The 18,370-nt window shown below is 39.6% G+C and overlaps 1 protein-coding gene across 2 annotated transcripts; it reads left to right on the top strand.

The window, feature by feature from the left end:
* The first annotated feature begins 2,517 nt into the window (after positions 1-2,517).
* cfap52 (cilia and flagella associated protein 52) lies at positions 2,518-17,449 on the top strand. 2 transcript variants are annotated; one of them, XM_008414628.2, is made up of 14 exons: positions 2,518-2,753; positions 3,480-3,679; positions 3,754-3,890; positions 4,016-4,138; positions 5,070-5,163; positions 5,300-5,416; positions 5,882-5,982; positions 6,059-6,229; positions 7,367-7,515; positions 8,167-8,309; positions 8,546-8,697; positions 9,494-9,596; positions 15,556-15,667; positions 17,111-17,449. In XM_008414628.2, exons 1-14 carry the CDS (start codon positions 2,702-2,704, stop codon positions 17,293-17,295), a joined length of 1,839 nt encoding a protein of 612 aa, XP_008412850.1. In that variant the 5' UTR covers positions 2,518-2,701; the 3' UTR covers positions 17,296-17,449. The 2 variants fall into 2 exon arrangements, with proteins under 2 accessions (XP_008412850.1, XP_008412858.1); XM_008414636.2 differs by having other exon boundaries at positions 2,520-2,753; positions 3,634-3,679.
* The last annotated feature ends 921 nt before the right edge of the window (positions 17,450-18,370 follow it).

Below are 18,370 nucleotides of genomic sequence, written 5' to 3'. Positions count from 1 at the left end.
GTACAGCTTAATGTCATCCATGTAGAGGAGGGTTAGGGTAACATTAATGGTGGCCCCATTCTTGAGTCAGTATCCGTAGCCAGTCTTGTTGGTGATTTGGCTGAGGGGGTTCAGATGCAGAACAGCAGTGGACACTTGTGCAAGTGGTTTGCAGTTTGCATTATGTATAAATAAAAAATTAAATTAAATTAAAAAATTAAAAACAAAACTGCAACTGCAAACCAATTGTGCAAGTAGTTTGGAGTACATATTTAAAAAAATAAAATAAAATGAATAAATAAAAAACTGCCCTGCGACCTGTCCAGGGTGAACACCGCCTCTCGCCCGGAACGTTAGCTGGAGATAGGCACCAGCACCCCTCGCAACCCCACAAAGGGTGTAAGAAAATGGATGGATGGATGGATAAAAAACTGCAACTGCAAACCACTTGCACAAGTGTCAATCAAATGGGGCAGAAATCAAAAACTCTGGAAAGAATCATAATTCTTTCCAGGAAACTCTCTGYCCCCACTGCTGTTCTGCATAGGTCTGAATCCCCTCAGCCAAATCATCAACACGAGCCATCCCGTCCTTCCAAACAGACTCCAGGATGGTGGCTCATGGGATCCTCCCGGTCAGAGCCGTTATGCACTCCTGCAACATCTGCCCTCGACCTGGATTCGGTGAGGCACCTTTTGTGGGAGTGCAGCGCTACTGTGGACCTGTGGGCAAAGGCCGGCTCCTTGCAATTCCCATACTTGCCAGAAAGGGAGGTCCTCGACACGCAGCTAGTGCTGCACGGGGTGAGCCACCGGAAAACAGCAAAAAAAGGACTTCATGGAAATGTGGCTCACCCTAGCCACCATATGGACCTCCAGAAACTTGCTGGTAAGCAGGCGCAGGCAGACACCTGCTTACCAGGCGAAAAGGTAAGCAAAGGATTGATTGATCCTTTCTTAAAAGGATCAATCAATTCATTTTATTTATTAGGAACTCTTTCATACTAAAAGCAGCTCTAAGTATTATGAAGTTGAGGTGAGGTGGTGAGAGAAAACGCAGACGAAGCCCCGGGTGTAGATAGATGAATGATTATGAATATTTAATGATGAGAAGCTCACAACAGTCCAGGAACTGGCAGCACGGCAGAAACGGAGGCTAAGCTCATACCGGTAGCAACAGAGCAGCTGGAACTAGAGCTAACGTCGACTCAGGACAAACAGTTCAACTGATGACGACTAATTGTACAGACTCTCAGGACTTAACAGTCCAACGGTAAATATGTTGCTATGGCATCCTCCTGCGCTCCACAAGCCGACCCGAGATTATGTTAAAAACTTAACAACCAGTCCGTTACAATATTAGGTTTGCAGGCTTTATATTTATTTTGCAATTATTAATAAGCACTCCCCCGAACACAGCGGTGGTTGATTAGTTAATTTTAAACTCCTGCTCTGCTCGTTGTTTTGATAATGGAACCGAAACGCACAGAATTGCGCAACACCTTGTTGAAACAATAATCACTGAGATTATTATTGTTGTTGGGTCATTAATTTGAGCACGTTATGTTTTGTTGTTCTTTAATAAAATTACGAACGTTTTGATACGGAGCCAGAGGAGGACTTGCTGGTCTCAGCGTCCTGGCGGTGTTCAGTTTGTCTCCTAATGTCGAGATCGATTCAAAACCTTCTGCAATCGACATATTGCACCGCTGCTCTAGCAAAGCACGAACAGTTCAGAAACAATATGAAATGAGGGGAAAAAAGCTATTTATTAACTGATTAAGTCGTGTTTTAGATTGTTCTTGAAAAACTAATCAGTCACGTCTGATTAGTGGGTGCTCTCATGGCTGCACAATTTTTTTTTTACAGCAGAGAGCCGCTCCTCTCTTACAGGTACTGCGTACCCCCGCTAAATCTTTTAGGGGTACGCAGTACTCGACCGTATCCCCTTACTTTCACCCCTAGATATAGGCATATGCTGCCACCCCTGAAAAAATCCCTGCCCCCCTCTTGCCACCCCATAGATATTTTTCTAGATCCGCCCCTGACCCAAAGTACCGGTAATGTTATGTCAAATCTATTTTTCTTGTCATTAGTTGGAAGCTATGCTTTTCTTAAATAATGTTCCACAAATGACACCCTATCAAAATGTATCCGTCCTCTTTGCAAAAATGTTTTTCTTTTTTTTAAACCCAAAGACATAAATAAAACGATAGATCCGGAAAAATGGCAACATTTTCTATAGTAGATATTTATGAAAATGATTTTCTTTAAAAGGTCACGTAATATTTGCGGCTCTAGACAACTTTTATTTAGCTGGACTGAAGGCTAAAATAGCTGAATTTCTAAGGTTGCATATCACCGGAGTATGGTGGGTCTTGCGATAACATCGCAGTTGCAGTGCTTCCAAAGTTTCGTTCTGTGAATTCACGAAAGCGCAGGAAAGCAAACCCCTAAATAGCAGCTTAACATCGTGAGCCCCTGAGCGTCAGCCCAGGAAAGCCCGTGCATTACAACGGCCTTGAAACCACGGGGGCAGCCGTTAACTTTGCTTCTCGTCGCTAGGTAACCGTTTGATTGGCACCTAATCCAGATGCCAATTTGATTCATGTTGATGAAAGAGTGCGTTATTCTTTATAGAAAGCAATATTTTAAAAGTTAACTTACTAATTAGCGAGAGTTTTTTTTAACACGTCGTGTTTGAGATGTTCCGTTTTTGAGCCATGGGAAGCAAAACCATTCCTCTGGAATTAGATGCTCTTATCGGTTTCAACGGTAGGTTTTCCTACCAACATTAATGCTCATTTGTTGAATACTCCCCCTGAAGTTTTACATTCAGAAAATACATTAATTCACCTATAATTTTACAATAGATTTTTCCCATAGGTTTACTAAAAACATTGCTGTGATATAGTTCTTTATAAAGTTATTATTTTTTTTATTTCTACAATTGTTCCCTTTTTGTTTCCTTTGACAAAAAGTCAGTTTTTCTTCTTAGAAAAACTGACTTTTTTTTCAGGTTTTGCACCACGTTGCTTGCTGATGCAAGCAAAGTGTTGGATTTGACAAAGAATGTGTTTAGGGAAACGAAAAAGAACTAAACTATAAATAATACATGATACCTTTGGCATTATCAGTTAAAATTTCTTCTGGATATAATATGTTATAATGGACTTTCTATTTGCTTCCTGAACATTAATTACCATTCAACCATGCAATATTTTGGATTTTGATGTAGTGTCTGAACTCACGTTCTTTATAGAATAAAAAATAATTTCACTACAATTATGGACTTTGTCAACTTTAAATGTTAAAAAGAGCACAGACACTTCTGCTGTTCACAAAGTATGCTTTTAAAGAATATACATATATTGTTGCATATTCCAATCTTTATTTGAGACATTTAAGAGGTATCAATTTTCAAGTAAAGCTGATTTAAATTAGCTTTGAGAGTGTTTATGCTTTGCAGTATTTATCCTCATGAAATGTATTGCTTATCAGGACAAGTGCCTTTTGGCCTAAAGCTCCATCCAGACAGGAAGCACCTTATCTATCCTCTGGGAAGTTTTATTGTCCTGAAAAGAATTGAGGATGGCAAGCTAGAGTTTCTGGATGGACACTCAAACAATGTCTCCTGCATTTCTGTGTCCAAAAGTGGATCTTACATCGCCTCTGGGCAGGTCAACTTTATGGGCTTTCAGGTAGCCACACTCACAAGTCTTTGTACTGTATAGCATTTTCTATGCCCTTCAACTACAGTTTGACTTGTCTCTAGGCTCCAGTGATTATCTGGAATTATGCAGATAGAACAATCCACGTCGAGCTGAGGATCCACAACACCAAGGTTGAATCAGTCGCATTCTCTCCCAGTGAAAAATACCTGGTGACTCTTGGGGGCAAAGATGACTGCCGGTAAATAGCAAAGTCTTACAAGATTTAAAGCCCTGTAAAATCTGAGAACCATGCAGGAACAAGAGCAGCAGGATGGACATTTGACGACCAAGATATATGCAAGGTATTTGTTGTGTATTTCTCAGGATTTTTGTATGGAACGTTGAGACGAAGCAGCTCATCTGTAAGAACAAAGCTTCAGCTCAAGGCCACTGCCTCGTGGTGGAATATTCCAAAACTGACGACACCGTGTTCGCTTCGGGTGGCAGGTGGGTTGACGGTATCTCCTCTCATTCTAGGATGTGTTGGATCTGCATTAGGTGTGTTTTCATGGTCTGATAACGCTGAATAAAAATACCATGGTCTCACCATTCTGAAGCATATAATGAATAGAATTTCTGTAAAGTACAACACTTGCAGCATTAAGGATATTTTACTATTTTATTACAAAAACAATTTTCTTATTTATTGGTTCTGTATGATCCTGCAATGATGCACTTTAATAAGCTGACTCTTTTTACTTCGATTTCCAAGTTAAAAGTCAAAAAATGAGTTAAGTTCTTAGAAATCGGAATCAAGAGTTAGAAAGTTGGATGATTTCTCACCAAATCTAACCTAAAATCCAATATGGCCTCCTTGCATTTGCACTACATGCTGATCTTGTAAACTGGTTGCTAAAATGTTTGAAAATATAAAATACAGAAAACACAATGTTACTAGTTTGTTTTGCTAGTAGCATTTAGCCTGGTGACCAAAAACTAAAAACAGTCCCACTGATTGTTAAACGTGAAACTGGAAGATGGTCAGTCTGGGCTGGATACCATTCAAGTCCACATTTGAGCTGCGGAGGTAAATGAAAAAACTGTATAAGCAGCTATACCTCCATATTTTCCTCGTTTCATTATAATCATTATGTCACAGTCAGATAATATTTAGAAAGATTTTTTCTGAGCATTATTAAAGGCAACCAGTACAACCACTGGTAATTGTACCTCAATTATGAAAAATAATCATATTAGTGGTTCTTTTCAAATTTGGAATTTTTTAGAATTGCAGTTGTACTGTTTTTTTTTAATAGACATACACAGTCGATATTAGCTAATTTGTTTGGCTGGTTGCTCTGCTTGCCAATGATGATGAGATCCATATGGTTTTCAATCAGCAAAATGTGTCTCACTGGTACTGCTATTTTTATGCCAGCCTAACATTGCGAGTCTGGGAGTTTGTCAACGAAAGGATCTTGCCCACCGAGTGCTGGACAAACATGCTGAAGAGATATGTGTCATGTATTGAGGTATGAAGCCATGTTTACGTTGTCTGCGAAATGCTTTCGTTGCACAGAAATTAAAATATTAATGAAATCGTAAGAGGTAATTAGGCAAAACGTGCAGTGGTTGCGCTGTTTTGAAATCATTACATTTTTTACACAGATTTCAAAGGATAATCGATATATGTACTGTGCCACTTCAAGTGGAGACATAATGACAATCGATGTAAAGGGGAAAGTTCTGAGCATCTGTGCTCCCGGTAAAGCAAAGTTCAACAATGTAAGTCATCACATCCAGTGCTTTTTTTGGTTCTGTTAGTTCTGTTTTTAGTTCTGTTGTCCTGATGAAGTGCTCATTAGGAAATACAGACAAACCCTCATGTCAAGGATTTTATTGTTTCTGCAAATGAATGATGAGTTATGGGAATGACGCAATTTATTTACGTTATTCTGCAACTGGCTATCTTTTCAAGAGTTTTCATCATACAATGTTTTAGGTTTTTAAAACTAATTTAATTCTGCATTAATCACATCAGATCTTAGTTCTTAGTTCCCATCAGGTGGATGGCCATGTATTAAGTTAGGTCTGACACTGTTCTACAGTTTCACTATTTTGGAAGGATAAACTGAATGCTGCATATAAACTTCTCCTCAACATCTGTTGTGTTACGTGGTCTTCGTTATCTTGAAAGCCGTTTTCCAACTTGACAGATGATATAAATCATAAATCATGTTTTGTGTTAAGGGAATCAATGTTCTTAAGTTGCTGGAATCTGGAGACATACTTATTGGCTCTGGATCTGGTATCTTAGCTCTGCGCTCCAAGACTACTTTCAAACCTGTCAGGTGAGTCTCATCTTTCACCATTTGGATCTTTCTCAGATGACAGTAAAACCTGCTAATTCCGTCTCCCCCCCATTAGGGAAATCCAACTGGAAAACGCGGTGACTTCCATCGCCATCAGCGAAGGGGAAGAGCAGTTCTATGTCGGCACAGAGGAGGCTCAGATGTACCGGCTCCGTTTTAAGGATTTTACAGCTGAGCTGCTATCCACAGGCCACAAGAGCTCTGTCAATGACATTGCCCTTCCTCAGTAAGTTTCACTCAGGCGGTTCAGGCAGGGAATGTCAAAGACATCACTGAGGACAAAAACATTTTTTGTCTGGAATTATTTATGAGCTTAGGTTTAGCCTATCATGTCTAATACCTCTTTTGTGTCTGAGTGAGCTCTCACCAAAAACAAAAAAATATCAACTCTCTGTTCAAGCGTTTAAAGTTATTGAAGTTGTCAGGATTTCTGCTTCCCAGCTGTTTTTTCATGTCTGCCACAATTTTCAGAGAGTGTTTTAGAAGAAAGCAGCAGCGCATCAGTTTCAGCGTCCTTCACTTCTTGTGTTGGCCTGTCTCACATTTACATTTAGACAGAAACAGATTTGGTTCTCAATTTCAGTCGCAAGTTATCTTGCGTCCAAGGAAAAGGTCCTAATGATGCATTTCTCCTGCAGGGGAATTCATAAACCTCCACAAGCTGGAGGTTTTACAACATAGTCATTCCAACGCAATTATGTTTTGCCCAAAAAATAATCCTAAATGTCTATTACAGCTGGCCTGCTTCTGGGCAGCACATGTTCCACTAATAATACAAATCAATGATGTATTAGCGTGTCTTTCAGGAACCACAAGCCCCTGTCCCCTCTTCTATGTACATTCAATAGTGACCTCATGCTACTGCCAGTCAAATAGGTAGAAGAAATTTCAGGTATCTTGCTTGAAACAAAAGCTACGTTCAAGCCAAAGGCTAGAGTACATCAAAGTATATAAAAATGCACTCTGATTAATGTTTTCTTTATTCACATTTCTTTTTTACTCACATGTGAATGTTTGAATTCTCATATGGAGAACTTAATCTTATTATTGTGAGCCTGTGAAAATAGGATGCCAATTAAATTACTAATAGATAAAGCTGCATAAGATTTTTAAAAATTCTGTTTTTCATTGGACATTGGGTTTATCATGTATTAACGTGTAATATCTGAACTTCTTCTGTTTGACCAACAGTATTTTAGAGTTTGATTTCCCTGTTTTACATTAATCCAAGCATTTCTTCAACATTACCTCAGTTCCTTAGTTTGCTCACTAGAGGGTGACATACTTATGCAACATCTATTATGAAGCCAAGTGAACGTCAGGTCAATACTTTGCTACTTTGCTGTTTTTTATTGTGTACTAGTGCCAACTCTAAGCTATTTGCAACTTGCTGTGGGGAAGAAGTCAGAGTGTGGAAGGTAGGCAAGCCCAAAGACCAGCTGCGCATCACTCTGCCCAACGTGAGCTGCAACGCCATTGACTTCATGCATGATGACTGCAGTATCATCAGTGGTGAGATTCAGACAGTGCATCTACAGAGTCTTTCAAATGTATTAATTCTTCAGGATGTATTTTAAATTTTATCACATTACAACCACGAGCTTCAACATATTTTGTTGGGATCCTATGTGTTTGAAAAGCACAAAGTGTAAAGTGGGAGGATGGTTTGAATTTTTTCCCTCCTCATCACAAATTGTGCCCTACGTGGTCTTTAACTGCAGCACTGAACATGAAATGTCCAATAAATTACGATGAGGATTGGGGTTGTAATAAGACTGGGTTATAAATCGTTTTTATTGCTAGATCAATTTTTTTGTTTATGAGGATTTACATTTTAGAAAACTTTGTTGGGTGTCAACCCTGAATTTGCATCAACTCCCAGAAAGGAAGATTGAAATAAAAACAATTCTGAGAAAGTATATTTTCTGTTGTTTGTTACTTATTTTGTAAAAAAGCAAATGAGAAATGAAAATGTAATTAAAATCAGACCAGCCCTGGGTTGTATTGTGAGAATACTCTAAATGCATTACACTGTATCCACCCTAAAGCAACATAAAGCTGTGGTTCATCTGTCTCAGTCTTGGCTATGCAGAAGTTACCCACTAGTACAAAGTATTTCTTACCTTCACAACACCTGAAATGCTAATTTTTCTCCTGTTCTAGCATGGAGTGATGGCAATATCCGCAGGTTTGGAATGAAAGGGCAGCTGATGGTAGTAATTAACAACGCTCACAGACAGGGGGTGACAGCCATCGCTGCCACCAATGACGGCAAAAGAATTGTCAGTGGAGGAGGAGAAGGGAAGGTCAGTATATTCTGATATTCACTCTCCAGATAAAATGTTCAGTTCAAAAGATAAACACAGGAAAAGATATAACATTTTCAGACAGTGACGCCTTCTGTGGTTGCACACATTTAAGTTTTTTTTTTTTTATATAAATGCTACAAATATTAAGAAAATGAGATGCTTTAATAGGTTGTATTGGTTTAACAAAGTAAGACTAAGGAACGGAGATGAATGAGTTTGCATCTCATTTGCAGGTGCATGTGTGGGAACTGCTGCCTCATGCCTTCAAAATACTGAGGATCATGATGGGGCACAGAAAGCCTGTGTCTTGTCTCAAGATGAAGTGCGATGACAAAGAATGCGTCACAGTCAGCAATGATGGCTTCTGCATCATCTGGGACTTAGTGTAAGTAGCCCATCTGGAGACTACATCGCACACCTCAGCACTGGAAAGAGCATGCACACACACACAGGTATTTCATACTTACTCTTACACCACAACTAATTTGATTCTGTTGAGATTATGTGAAGTGGAAAAGATGTGTCAAAGCATATTACTACATAATTTCATCATGGGGTTCAATTAAACCACCCTTACATGACTTGGTGGTGCCGGAGAGAAGAAAGTTTTCCTAAACAATCAGGAAAACTATCAGATTTAAGTATTTTTATCCACCTAGACATTCTGTCCGGCGTCCTTCTGTCTGCAGATGGATGCATGCATGTCAGCTTTTACAAGATTCCATATTTGAACTATATGATCTCTATAGAAATACTTGCAATGCTTTTACAGAAAACTTTTTTATTTCTGCTTCAAATATGACACTTGGGATAAGAACTCATTATAAATTGTAAAAAAGAAAAAGAAAGACGTAATTACTTCTGGCTGTGATTTTTTTTTTTCTTTTTGTCATCAGTGAACTGTCCTCATCCATCCCAGAAAAGAAACTCTTGGAATAAAGAAACCACCATTTTTGAGACAGTAGTCCAACACCACTTCCAGACTCACCCTATTTATTTTTGTCCACCTTCAGTGCCTTTATCTTTAAACAATTCCATTATAAGAGATTTGACTTTAAGGGTTCGCATCGTTTGAAATGTGTATGACAGGCTGGATGTTGTTTTAGCTCAAAAGCAAATCAGTAAAACTCCTCCTGTATGCCTTAAACTGTTCAACTGTTCTTCTGTTTACCTTTGTTCAGAGACTTTCATCCCCGTCAAAAGATCAAAACCGACACTCTTTTCCGGACCGTGTGCTACCATCCAGACGGCTACCAGATCATTACTTGTGGGACTGACGGAAAGGTGTGTTCAGAACGCTTTAACGAGATATTTGAAACAGTTTTTTAATGTTTTGCAAATGTGTTAAAGGAATCAGTACAAAAATGAGCTTCTAATTATTATTATTTAAAAAAACCCGATCTTGATAGTTCAGCATCTCTGTGCTGTTTTTTCGTTCAGAATCTCCATCAAATGAGTCTACGCTCCTCTCTGCTGCACTAGCTCTCTTTGCTTAGAACAGCAGGGAGAAGCACAGTAATAACCTTGCACAATCACGCACAACAGTATGTCAACACGTCAGTTTCAATAGCTTGCTGTTTGTTCCTCTGCTCCACATAATTAAGCCATTGTGCTGGCTACTAGCGACTGGGACAAAGAAACAGGCATGTTTTATTTAGCGAGCAACTTTGATTAACTGGGTGCCGCTGATTTGCATAAGGTCAAACACGCTATAGGAGAGCAACACACTTTGCTTCCAGTCGTGCACCTCACCCTCATCTCTTGAACCCGGCCTCACGCTACACACATATTGCTGTCTTTCCTGCATGCAGAGAGGTGAGGACAAGTTGTGCTGATTAAAGCGTCGCTGTGTGTTGGATGTAAGTGGGGAACGAGTGAGATGGAGGCATTCAGAGAAAGCGAGGGAGAGGGAGCTGGGGACGGGGGGGGAGGGAGTGGATGACTGTTTTCGCCTTCCTGCGGATGTGCATGTGCCACCCAAGTGCCAGCCAGATCCACCATCTGCTCATTCCAAGACACAGGCGCTCTGTGTGAGACAACAAACAACAACTCTCTCTCTCTCCTCTTCTGCGTTTCTGTCGTTCCTCCCACCTCCCACCCTCCCTCTGAGGAAGATCATGGGAAGAGAGCAAACAGGCCTGACAGAAAAGCCCAAAAGGTGGCCAAAATGTTTAATATTAGAATTTATCGTCACAGGCATGAGATGGAATTTGTGATACTAATGATCATGATAGAGGTTCAGAGATGATTCAGTGAAGGGAGACCATGTGATGAATATAGACCTGATAATGTTCCTGCCACTATCCCTTGTTTAGGGTTTGGGAGCTTTCGAAAATGTAATAAAAGCTTCAAATTCTCACGTTTTGTTTCTTTGACGCAACGGTTTACAGGCATAAGTACTAACGGCAAATCTCAGTTTCTCACAGGAATAGTTCAGAATATTTAAAGTGAGATTCTGCTAAAGTGGAAAGTGATTATGTCCTACCTGCCCTGATCCATCAATAATTAAAAATAGGAATACCACGAGGCTCTGTTTTAGGACTATAGCTTTTAATTGTTTTAATTCTAAAAATAAATCTTCAGTTGGGGTTTTATGTAAAATGTATGCTGCAGATACAAACATATATGAACAGAAAAAAAACTCAACAATTTGACAAAACATTTTCATCACAGAAAAATCTAAGCAAAGTATTAATCTTCATTTAGCATCTTGCTGCCTTTGAGCTCGAAGTAGAACTTAAATGTTTAAATGCATTTTAATTAGAAAACACTAACAAATGTCAAATTTAACACTGTACTTTGCTTTAATAAGGTAGCAGTGAGGAATGTGCAACATTCACATTCTTCCTGGATCTAAATGTTCCACAGTTTATTCATTAATGAAGGTCTGAGAAAGGAATGTGTGCCTTTACTTTCAGTCTCCCTGTTTTGTGTGAGACCTTTTTTTATTTTTAGACTTTCTTTCAGGCAGACCAAACCTTTTCAATGAGAGAGATCTAGACATCAACAATCAGTGAAGCACACATGTTATGTTTTTGAAGCATTGGTGTTTAAAGCTGTGTGCAATTAGTTCATGTCCTTCAAAAATAACAAAAGACCTCGGATGAAAAGATGTTGCCTGTTTTGTTTCTCTAAAATCCTCATAATTGTCTTTGAATCAATAGCTTCATGCAAGTGTCCTATCCTCTATTTAACACTAACATATTCAGTACTTTGTTCTATGTTGGAGCTCATTTTTGTTTCCTTCTATGTGGAAACCAATTTTATGATATATGTGGATATAATTATGTTTCCTGACAAGTGTTTGCCAAATTACTCCATTGGTAATGTGCCTCTATTGATAACATTATCTAGACAAGGTGTCGCTTGCATAGTCCAAGGTTCCCGATAATTCCAGCTTTGGCTTTAATGCAGAACCATTCACATTTTTATACTGTGTAGATGTTTACAGATTTAAACATTTTACAAGAAAATTTGAGATCTTTAAGGTTTTACCAAGAACAAGAAGTATAATATAATATAATATAATATGGTTGTGATCTATGAGGTTAGGAATTTGAAGTTGTTTGCTTAATTAGTCTTCCAGTACTAGCACATGTACCTAACCCAGAGTGCTTTATTTATTTGTGTAAACTCGCTATAGGGTCTGTTTCTGCATGTTTTCAGAAAAATCTAATTGCTTTCTTTACTTATGCAATGTCATTGAGAACTGCAGAGGTTGTAGTAGTGGTCACTCTTGGGTGGTTATAGCTTTAGGATGTTGTAGCAAACACTGAATGAAAACACAGAGGTTGAGGGGTCACCCCCTCTGTTCAACATCACAATGTTTAAATGCCCAATAATACCACCTGGTTGACTACAACACCATGAACTGGGAGCCACAGTTCATTGATGTTTCACTCCATTAATCACAGAATAGCTCATGGTGATGACGTTAGAGCAGGGGTGTCTCTCTGCTGCCCCCTGTTGGTATAGCGTCCATTTTCCCCAGTCCTGGTTTCATTCTTCTGGGGCAAAGGGAGAAAACCTTTCTGTTTTTATTCACATGTTGGTTTTTTATAGTTCTTTTGAGTTTAGGAACACTGACTCTGGTGCTCTTCAAGATGTACAGGCTAGAAGTTCCTACCTTTGATGATTCTTTTGTGAGGTCACACACTGATGTTGGATAAGAAAACCTAGCTTTCAGTCTTCACTCTAATTTATCCCAACAGTGCTCTATTAGGTTGAGTTCAGGACTTTTGTTTCCAAACATTCCCACTTTATTATAGCTGTAGAAAATGTATTAGCAAGAAAATTTCACAACTCTACCTGTTGGATGTGGAATCTTGTCATGGTACTATATTGAAAATCACTGAGTTTCAGGGGGTCATTCAAATGTTTGTGCAAGTAGTCTGCTGGCCCAGGTACACCTGAGCTTTATGATTTAGTTGAGTGATGCAATACATAGTGTATTTTCCTGTGTTATTTAGAAATTATTTATCACTGGTTCCTTTTTTACGCCATGGCAACTGCATCAGTAAGAAAGTATATACAGTGGGGCAAAAAAGTATTTGGTCAGCCACCAATTGTGCAAGTTCTCCCACTTAAAAAGATGATAGAGGCCTGTAATTTTCATCATAGATGTACCTCAACTATGAGAGACAAAAGGAGAAAAGAAAATCCAGAAAATCACATTGTCTGATTTTTAAAGAATTTATTTGCAAAATATGGTGGAAAATAAGTATTTGGTCAATAACAAAAGTTAATCTCAATACTTAGCTATGTATATACCCTTTGTTGGCAATGACAGATCAAACGTTTTCTGTAAGTCTTCACAAGGTTCTCACACACTGTTGCTGGTATTTTGGCCCATTCCTCCATGCAGATCTTCTCTAGAGCTGTGATGTTCTGGGGCTGTCGCTGGACAACACGGACTTTCAACTCCCTCCACAGATTTTCTATGGGGTTGACATCTGGAGACTGGCTAGGCCACTCCAGGACCTTGAAATGCTTCTTACGAAGCCACTCCTTCGTTACCCGGGTGGTGTGTTTGGRATCATCGTCCTGCTGAAAGACCCARSCACGTTTCACCTTCAATGCCCTTGTTGATGGAAGGAGGTTTTCACTCAAAATGTGACGRTACATGGCCCCATTCATTCTTTCCTTTACACAGATTAGTCGTCCTGGTCCCTTAGCAGAAAAACAGCCCTAAAGCATGATGTTTCCACCCCCATGCTTCACAGTAGGCATGGTGTTCTTTGGATGCAACTCGGCATTCATTCTCCTCCAAACACGACAGAGTTTTGACCAAAAAGTTCTACTTTGGTTTCATCTGACCATATGATATTCTCCCAGTCATCTTCTGGATCATCCAAATGCTCTCTAGCAAACTTGAGACGGGCCTTGACATGTACTGGCTTACGCAGGGGGATACGTCTGGCACTGCAGGTTKGAGTCCCTGGCGGCGTAGTGTGTTACTGATGGTAGCCTTTGYTACTTTGGTCCCAGCTCTCTACAGGTCATTCACTAGGTTCCCCCGTGTGGTTCTSRATTTTTGCTCACCGTTCTTGTGATCATTTTGACCCCACGGGGTGTGATCTTGTGTGGAGCCCCAGATCGAGGGAGATTATCAGTGGTCTTGTATGTGTTCCATTTTCTAATAATTGATCCCACAGTTGATTTCTTTACACCAAGCTGTTTACCTATTGCAGATTCAGTATTCCCAGCTAGGTGCAGGTTTATAATTTTGTTTTGGGTGTCCTTTGACAGCTCTCTAGTTTTGGCCATGGTGGAGTTTAGAGTGTGACTGTTTGAGGTTGTGGACAGGTGTGTTTTATACTGATAGCGAGTTCAAATAGGTGCCATTAATACAGGTAGCAAGTGGAGGACAGAGGAGCCTATATTGCCGATAAATTCTTTAAAAATCAGAAAATGTGATTTTCTGGATTTTTTTTTCTCTTTTTGTCTCATAGTTGAGGTATATATCTATGATGAAAATTACAGGCCTCTCTCATCTTTTTAAGTGGGAGAACTTGCACAATTGGTGGCTGACTAAATACTTTTTTGCCCCACTGTAAATGTATGTGAATTTTCGAAGTCTCATTTTACTGTTCCTGACAAAGGCTCCCTGTTGGTGGCTGTGTTGCTCTAAATTATGTTTGCAATATTATTTCAATGACTTAATAAGTTGAAAAATGCTGCACACCCCTCATATCAATGTTCCTTGGATTTTTATGAAACGATTATTGCTTTGAGAGTAATGTTGAGCGCTAAAACAATAAACTATTTTTGTTCTATCACCATGCCTTTTGTTGCTGTTCTGTTTCAATAACATTTTATGTCTCTGTCTCGGGATTGCATTTCTCTTCCACAGTTGCATTCTAGACATGGTCTTGGACAGACAAATGAAATCCTATCTGAGAAGCTAGATTCTCTTTCAATTGAACTCTGTGTCAAGAAATCTTTATCTTTTCCACTAATCAAACTGTACACACTGATATGCAGTACCTGACAAAAGTATTCAAACCCCTTTAACTTATTTCACATTTTGTTACATTATGGCCATAAACTTAAATGTATGTGGTTTGCCAAATCTGTATTTGTGTTTAGCCCATCTTTGTTCCAATAAATCTAAGTAAAACAACAATGAGACCCAATAAAATCCTTGGGCTTAAAGGCTTGCTGAAGAAAATGAATGAAAACCTGCATCAAATAGATCAAGAAACTGCAGCAGATATATTAAAGAGAAACTTCTGTAGATGTCTGAAGCAGGGTTAGGATGTAAAGTGATGCCCTAAGCTTGCAACATGTCATGAAGCTTGGTTTGATAAAAATATATTTTTTACCTGCTCAACAATAAACTAGACATGCAAAAATAATTTTGTTTTACAGGTCTAAAATATGAAAAGGGTTTTGTAGTTTTGACCTATAAGGAAACGCATATCAGATTCCAAATTGTTTTGGGTGTCTCGACTAATTTTAATTTTTCCTGCCTATTCTCGGCAACAAGCTGCCACAAATGTTTAGTGTATTTAGCCAAATAAGTTAAGTGAATTCAGATTTGGGTGCACCCAGGTCAGCTTTTGAGTAAATGTTACTAGATATCTGTGATCTTATTTAAAATGAAGGCAAAAAAATTCAACCGATAACTAGAACTTTTGCTTTTCTTATGTCAGCTTTTCATTCTCAGAGCGAGTTCAGGAGGTGACTCTGTCATTGCACCCACTGTAACCTCGATTTGTCCGTGTGCTAATCTGGTTCTCAGGTCATTTACTGGGACGTGTTGGGCGGCACTAAGATCAGAGAACGTGAGGACACAGAGACAGGGGTCTACAACAGCATACACATCACACAGGAAGGCAGCCACTTTGTGACAGGTCTGTTGCTCTTACATTGTATCAGCAGCATTTCTAATCTGAGCCAAGCTTAGTGTGCTTGTTCTTTTGGGGTTTATTGCTCATCACATGTGGTTCTGGTCAGAAGTTTGCATACAGTGGTATGAAAGAGTATTTTTTTTTCTGTTATAGATTTCTTCTTTAATGCAAATTGTTGAAATTATCCACATTTGAAGAGCTGTTGCCTTGCAGCAAGAAGGTTCTGGGTTCGATTCCTGGCCCGGGTCTTTCTGCATGGAGTTTGCATGTTCTCCCTGTGCATGCGTGGGTTTTCTCCGGGTACTCTGGTTTCCTCCCACAGTCCAAAAACATGACTGTCAGGTTAATTGGCCTCTCCAAATTGCCCCTAGGTGTGAGTGTGTGTGTGCATGGTTGTTTGTCCTGTGTGTCTCTGTGTTGCCCTGCGACAGACTGGCGACCTGTCCAGGGTGTACCCCGCCTCTCGCCCGGAACGTTAGCTGGAGATGGGCACCAGCACCCCTCCCGACCCCAATAAGGGACAAGGTTGTAAAGAAAATGGATGGATGGATGGATGGATCCACATTTGAGGATTGTGCAACATTCATGCAACAGCATCTCAATCAAATTTAAACACCTACTTTCAGCAGGCCACTCTAAAACCTCCATGTAGTTTTTTTCCAGAGATGGAGTCGTCGATGTTCATTGCCCTGGTGCATAATCCAAAGGGTTTTGGGCTCAATGTCATGAACTGAAGAATTTTTTTTCAGGATTTTCTTGGACAGATCAGGATTTATGATTCGATCAGCGATGGCAAGTTATCCAGATGATGACGGCTGGGACTGTCTCAGCCCATGTTGGTGTTAAACTGGTGTTCAGCATCCTAAGCTTTGGTGGTTCCCTGGTTAATCCCAGCATTCCTTTCATCACAGAGCAATGACTGGGATCAGATAATAAGAACCTGGACAACAATAAACATCAAAATTACTTTTAGATTAGATATAGCAGGCTAACTTTAGGCTTCTGTGATGTCATCCCCAAAGCCCATTCTTTGAAAAAACGCCACAGTAAATTCAAACTTATTCACCAAAAAGCTTGCTTTAAAAATTTGTATTGTTAAAAGCCCTTAGTCAATTTGACAATCATGCCCAAGTTAAATAAACTTCTGAACCGATGAAAGAACTGTAGATAGCTATGATCATCATTCATCTGCTCCTTCTTCGTTCCATCAGATTGAGGTAATTTTTTATGCCTACAAAATCACAGGGGTTTTAAGAGAAAAAAGAGTTGTCCTGAGCAACTTATTCCTGATTTTTTTAATTTGGCTTGATTTTTCCTCTTGTATCTCATTGAGCGTGTTTCATCTCTTCAGAGCCCATGTTTTCTCCTCCCCTGCTGACACTGTTAGACAATTTTACAGCTTTCTTTCATGTTATTAATACATTTTTCTCCTTCTTGGTTTGGCAGGCGGAGAAGACAAGCGGATGAAGGTGTGGGACTATATGCAAGGAAAAATAACCCACATAAGTATCCCTGCTGGAGCCAATATTACCTGCACCAGGATCTGCGCCTTGAACCGCATCCTGGTCAGCGCCAGCGAAGACGGAGGCATTTGGGTGTGGAAGTTCCCCCACCTTGCCTCTTCCTCTTAAACAAAGAAATTCAAGCCAAAAAAACGCACTGCCAGTTGTTGCAGACTGGTTGATATAACCAGTTATTAGGTTTAGGGAGTAATTATTCTTTTTCCCATATGAGCAGGTTTGTTTGAATTATTTACCTAGAAGTAAAATAATCAGTTGAAAGATGCTTTTTGTATTTAGTCTGATCCTTACTGGTGATCTTAAGCATTTTAGGCATACATACATACAGTACATAGACTTAGCGTCTGACGCAGCCACCACTGTGAAAGAAGGTAAATCTGGACTCATCAGATCACATGACCTTCTTACATCACTCTAGAGTTCATTCTTTATGCTCTCATGCAAATTGAAACTATTTTCTCCAATTAGCCTGTTTCATTTTGACGTCTGGAAAACGTAGTCGGAGGACGTTCGGCGGACGTCCTCCGAACATTCAATGCTAGCTGGTTCTTTTGGCTACACAGCCGTTGAGTCCCAATCTCTTGAGTTCCCTTCACATTGTGTCTGTGGAGACGGTCTTTCTTTAACTCTTTGACATCTCCCAAGAGTTGAATTAATCACTGTCATTCAGGGGTTTTTTCCAAACACATTTCTTACTCAAAGACGACGGTTCCCCACTTCTTTGACTTTTTAATAATGTGTTAGACCAGTGGTTCTTAACCTGGGTTCGATCGAACCCCAGGGGTTCGATAAGTCGGTCTCAGGGGTTCGAAGGGGCCTCTACCGTAGAGGTAAAGACACACTTGTGTAAAGTCGTGATGACGCCTATTAGCCCTGATTGAAGGAGCTCCACTCAGCATGGATTTGAACTTGTGTCTTCAATTCAGCAAAGCTCACAGTTTTTACCAAATTCTGTAGCTTTCGGTGTACTTCTAAATCTGCTCCTTAGTCGCATCTTTTCGGGGTTGCTACTGCCTCTAGTGGCGTGGGGGTGGTAAAACAACTAATATGATTACATTACTAAATCAGAATACCACAGTCTTTATTATTTATTATAAATTTTTCATTCTCTTAAGAATGTAGAGCTAATTAAATGATCTAAACAAGATCTTAAAGTGGTTCCAGTTTCTCTCGATGGCCAACCTGT

This window comes from Poecilia reticulata, linkage group LG1 (genome assembly GCF_000633615.1).
Source record: "Poecilia reticulata strain Guanapo linkage group LG1, Guppy_female_1.0+MT, whole genome shotgun sequence".
Taxonomy (NCBI): Eukaryota; Metazoa; Chordata; class Actinopteri; order Cyprinodontiformes; family Poeciliidae; genus Poecilia; species Poecilia reticulata.
Note: the sequence above shows the minus strand (reverse complement) of the source record. Positions and strands in the feature narration are given on the sequence as shown.

What these genes read in the sequence shown, in the direction of transcription:
- cfap52 (XM_008414628.2), top strand. Translation starts at nt 2,702, where the DNA reads ATGGGAAGCAAAACCATTCCTCTGGAATTAGATGCTCTTATCGGTTTC. An exon ending in TGCTCTTATCGGTTTCAACG is followed by an intron (nt 2,754 to 3,479) that starts GTAGGTTTTCCT and finishes ATTGCTTATCAG; the next exon opens with GACAAGTGCCTTTTGGCCTA. An exon ending in AGGCAGCCACTTTGTGACAG is followed by an intron (nt 15,668 to 17,110) that starts GTCTGTTGCTCT and finishes TTGGTTTGGCAG; the next exon opens with GCGGAGAAGACAAGCGGATG.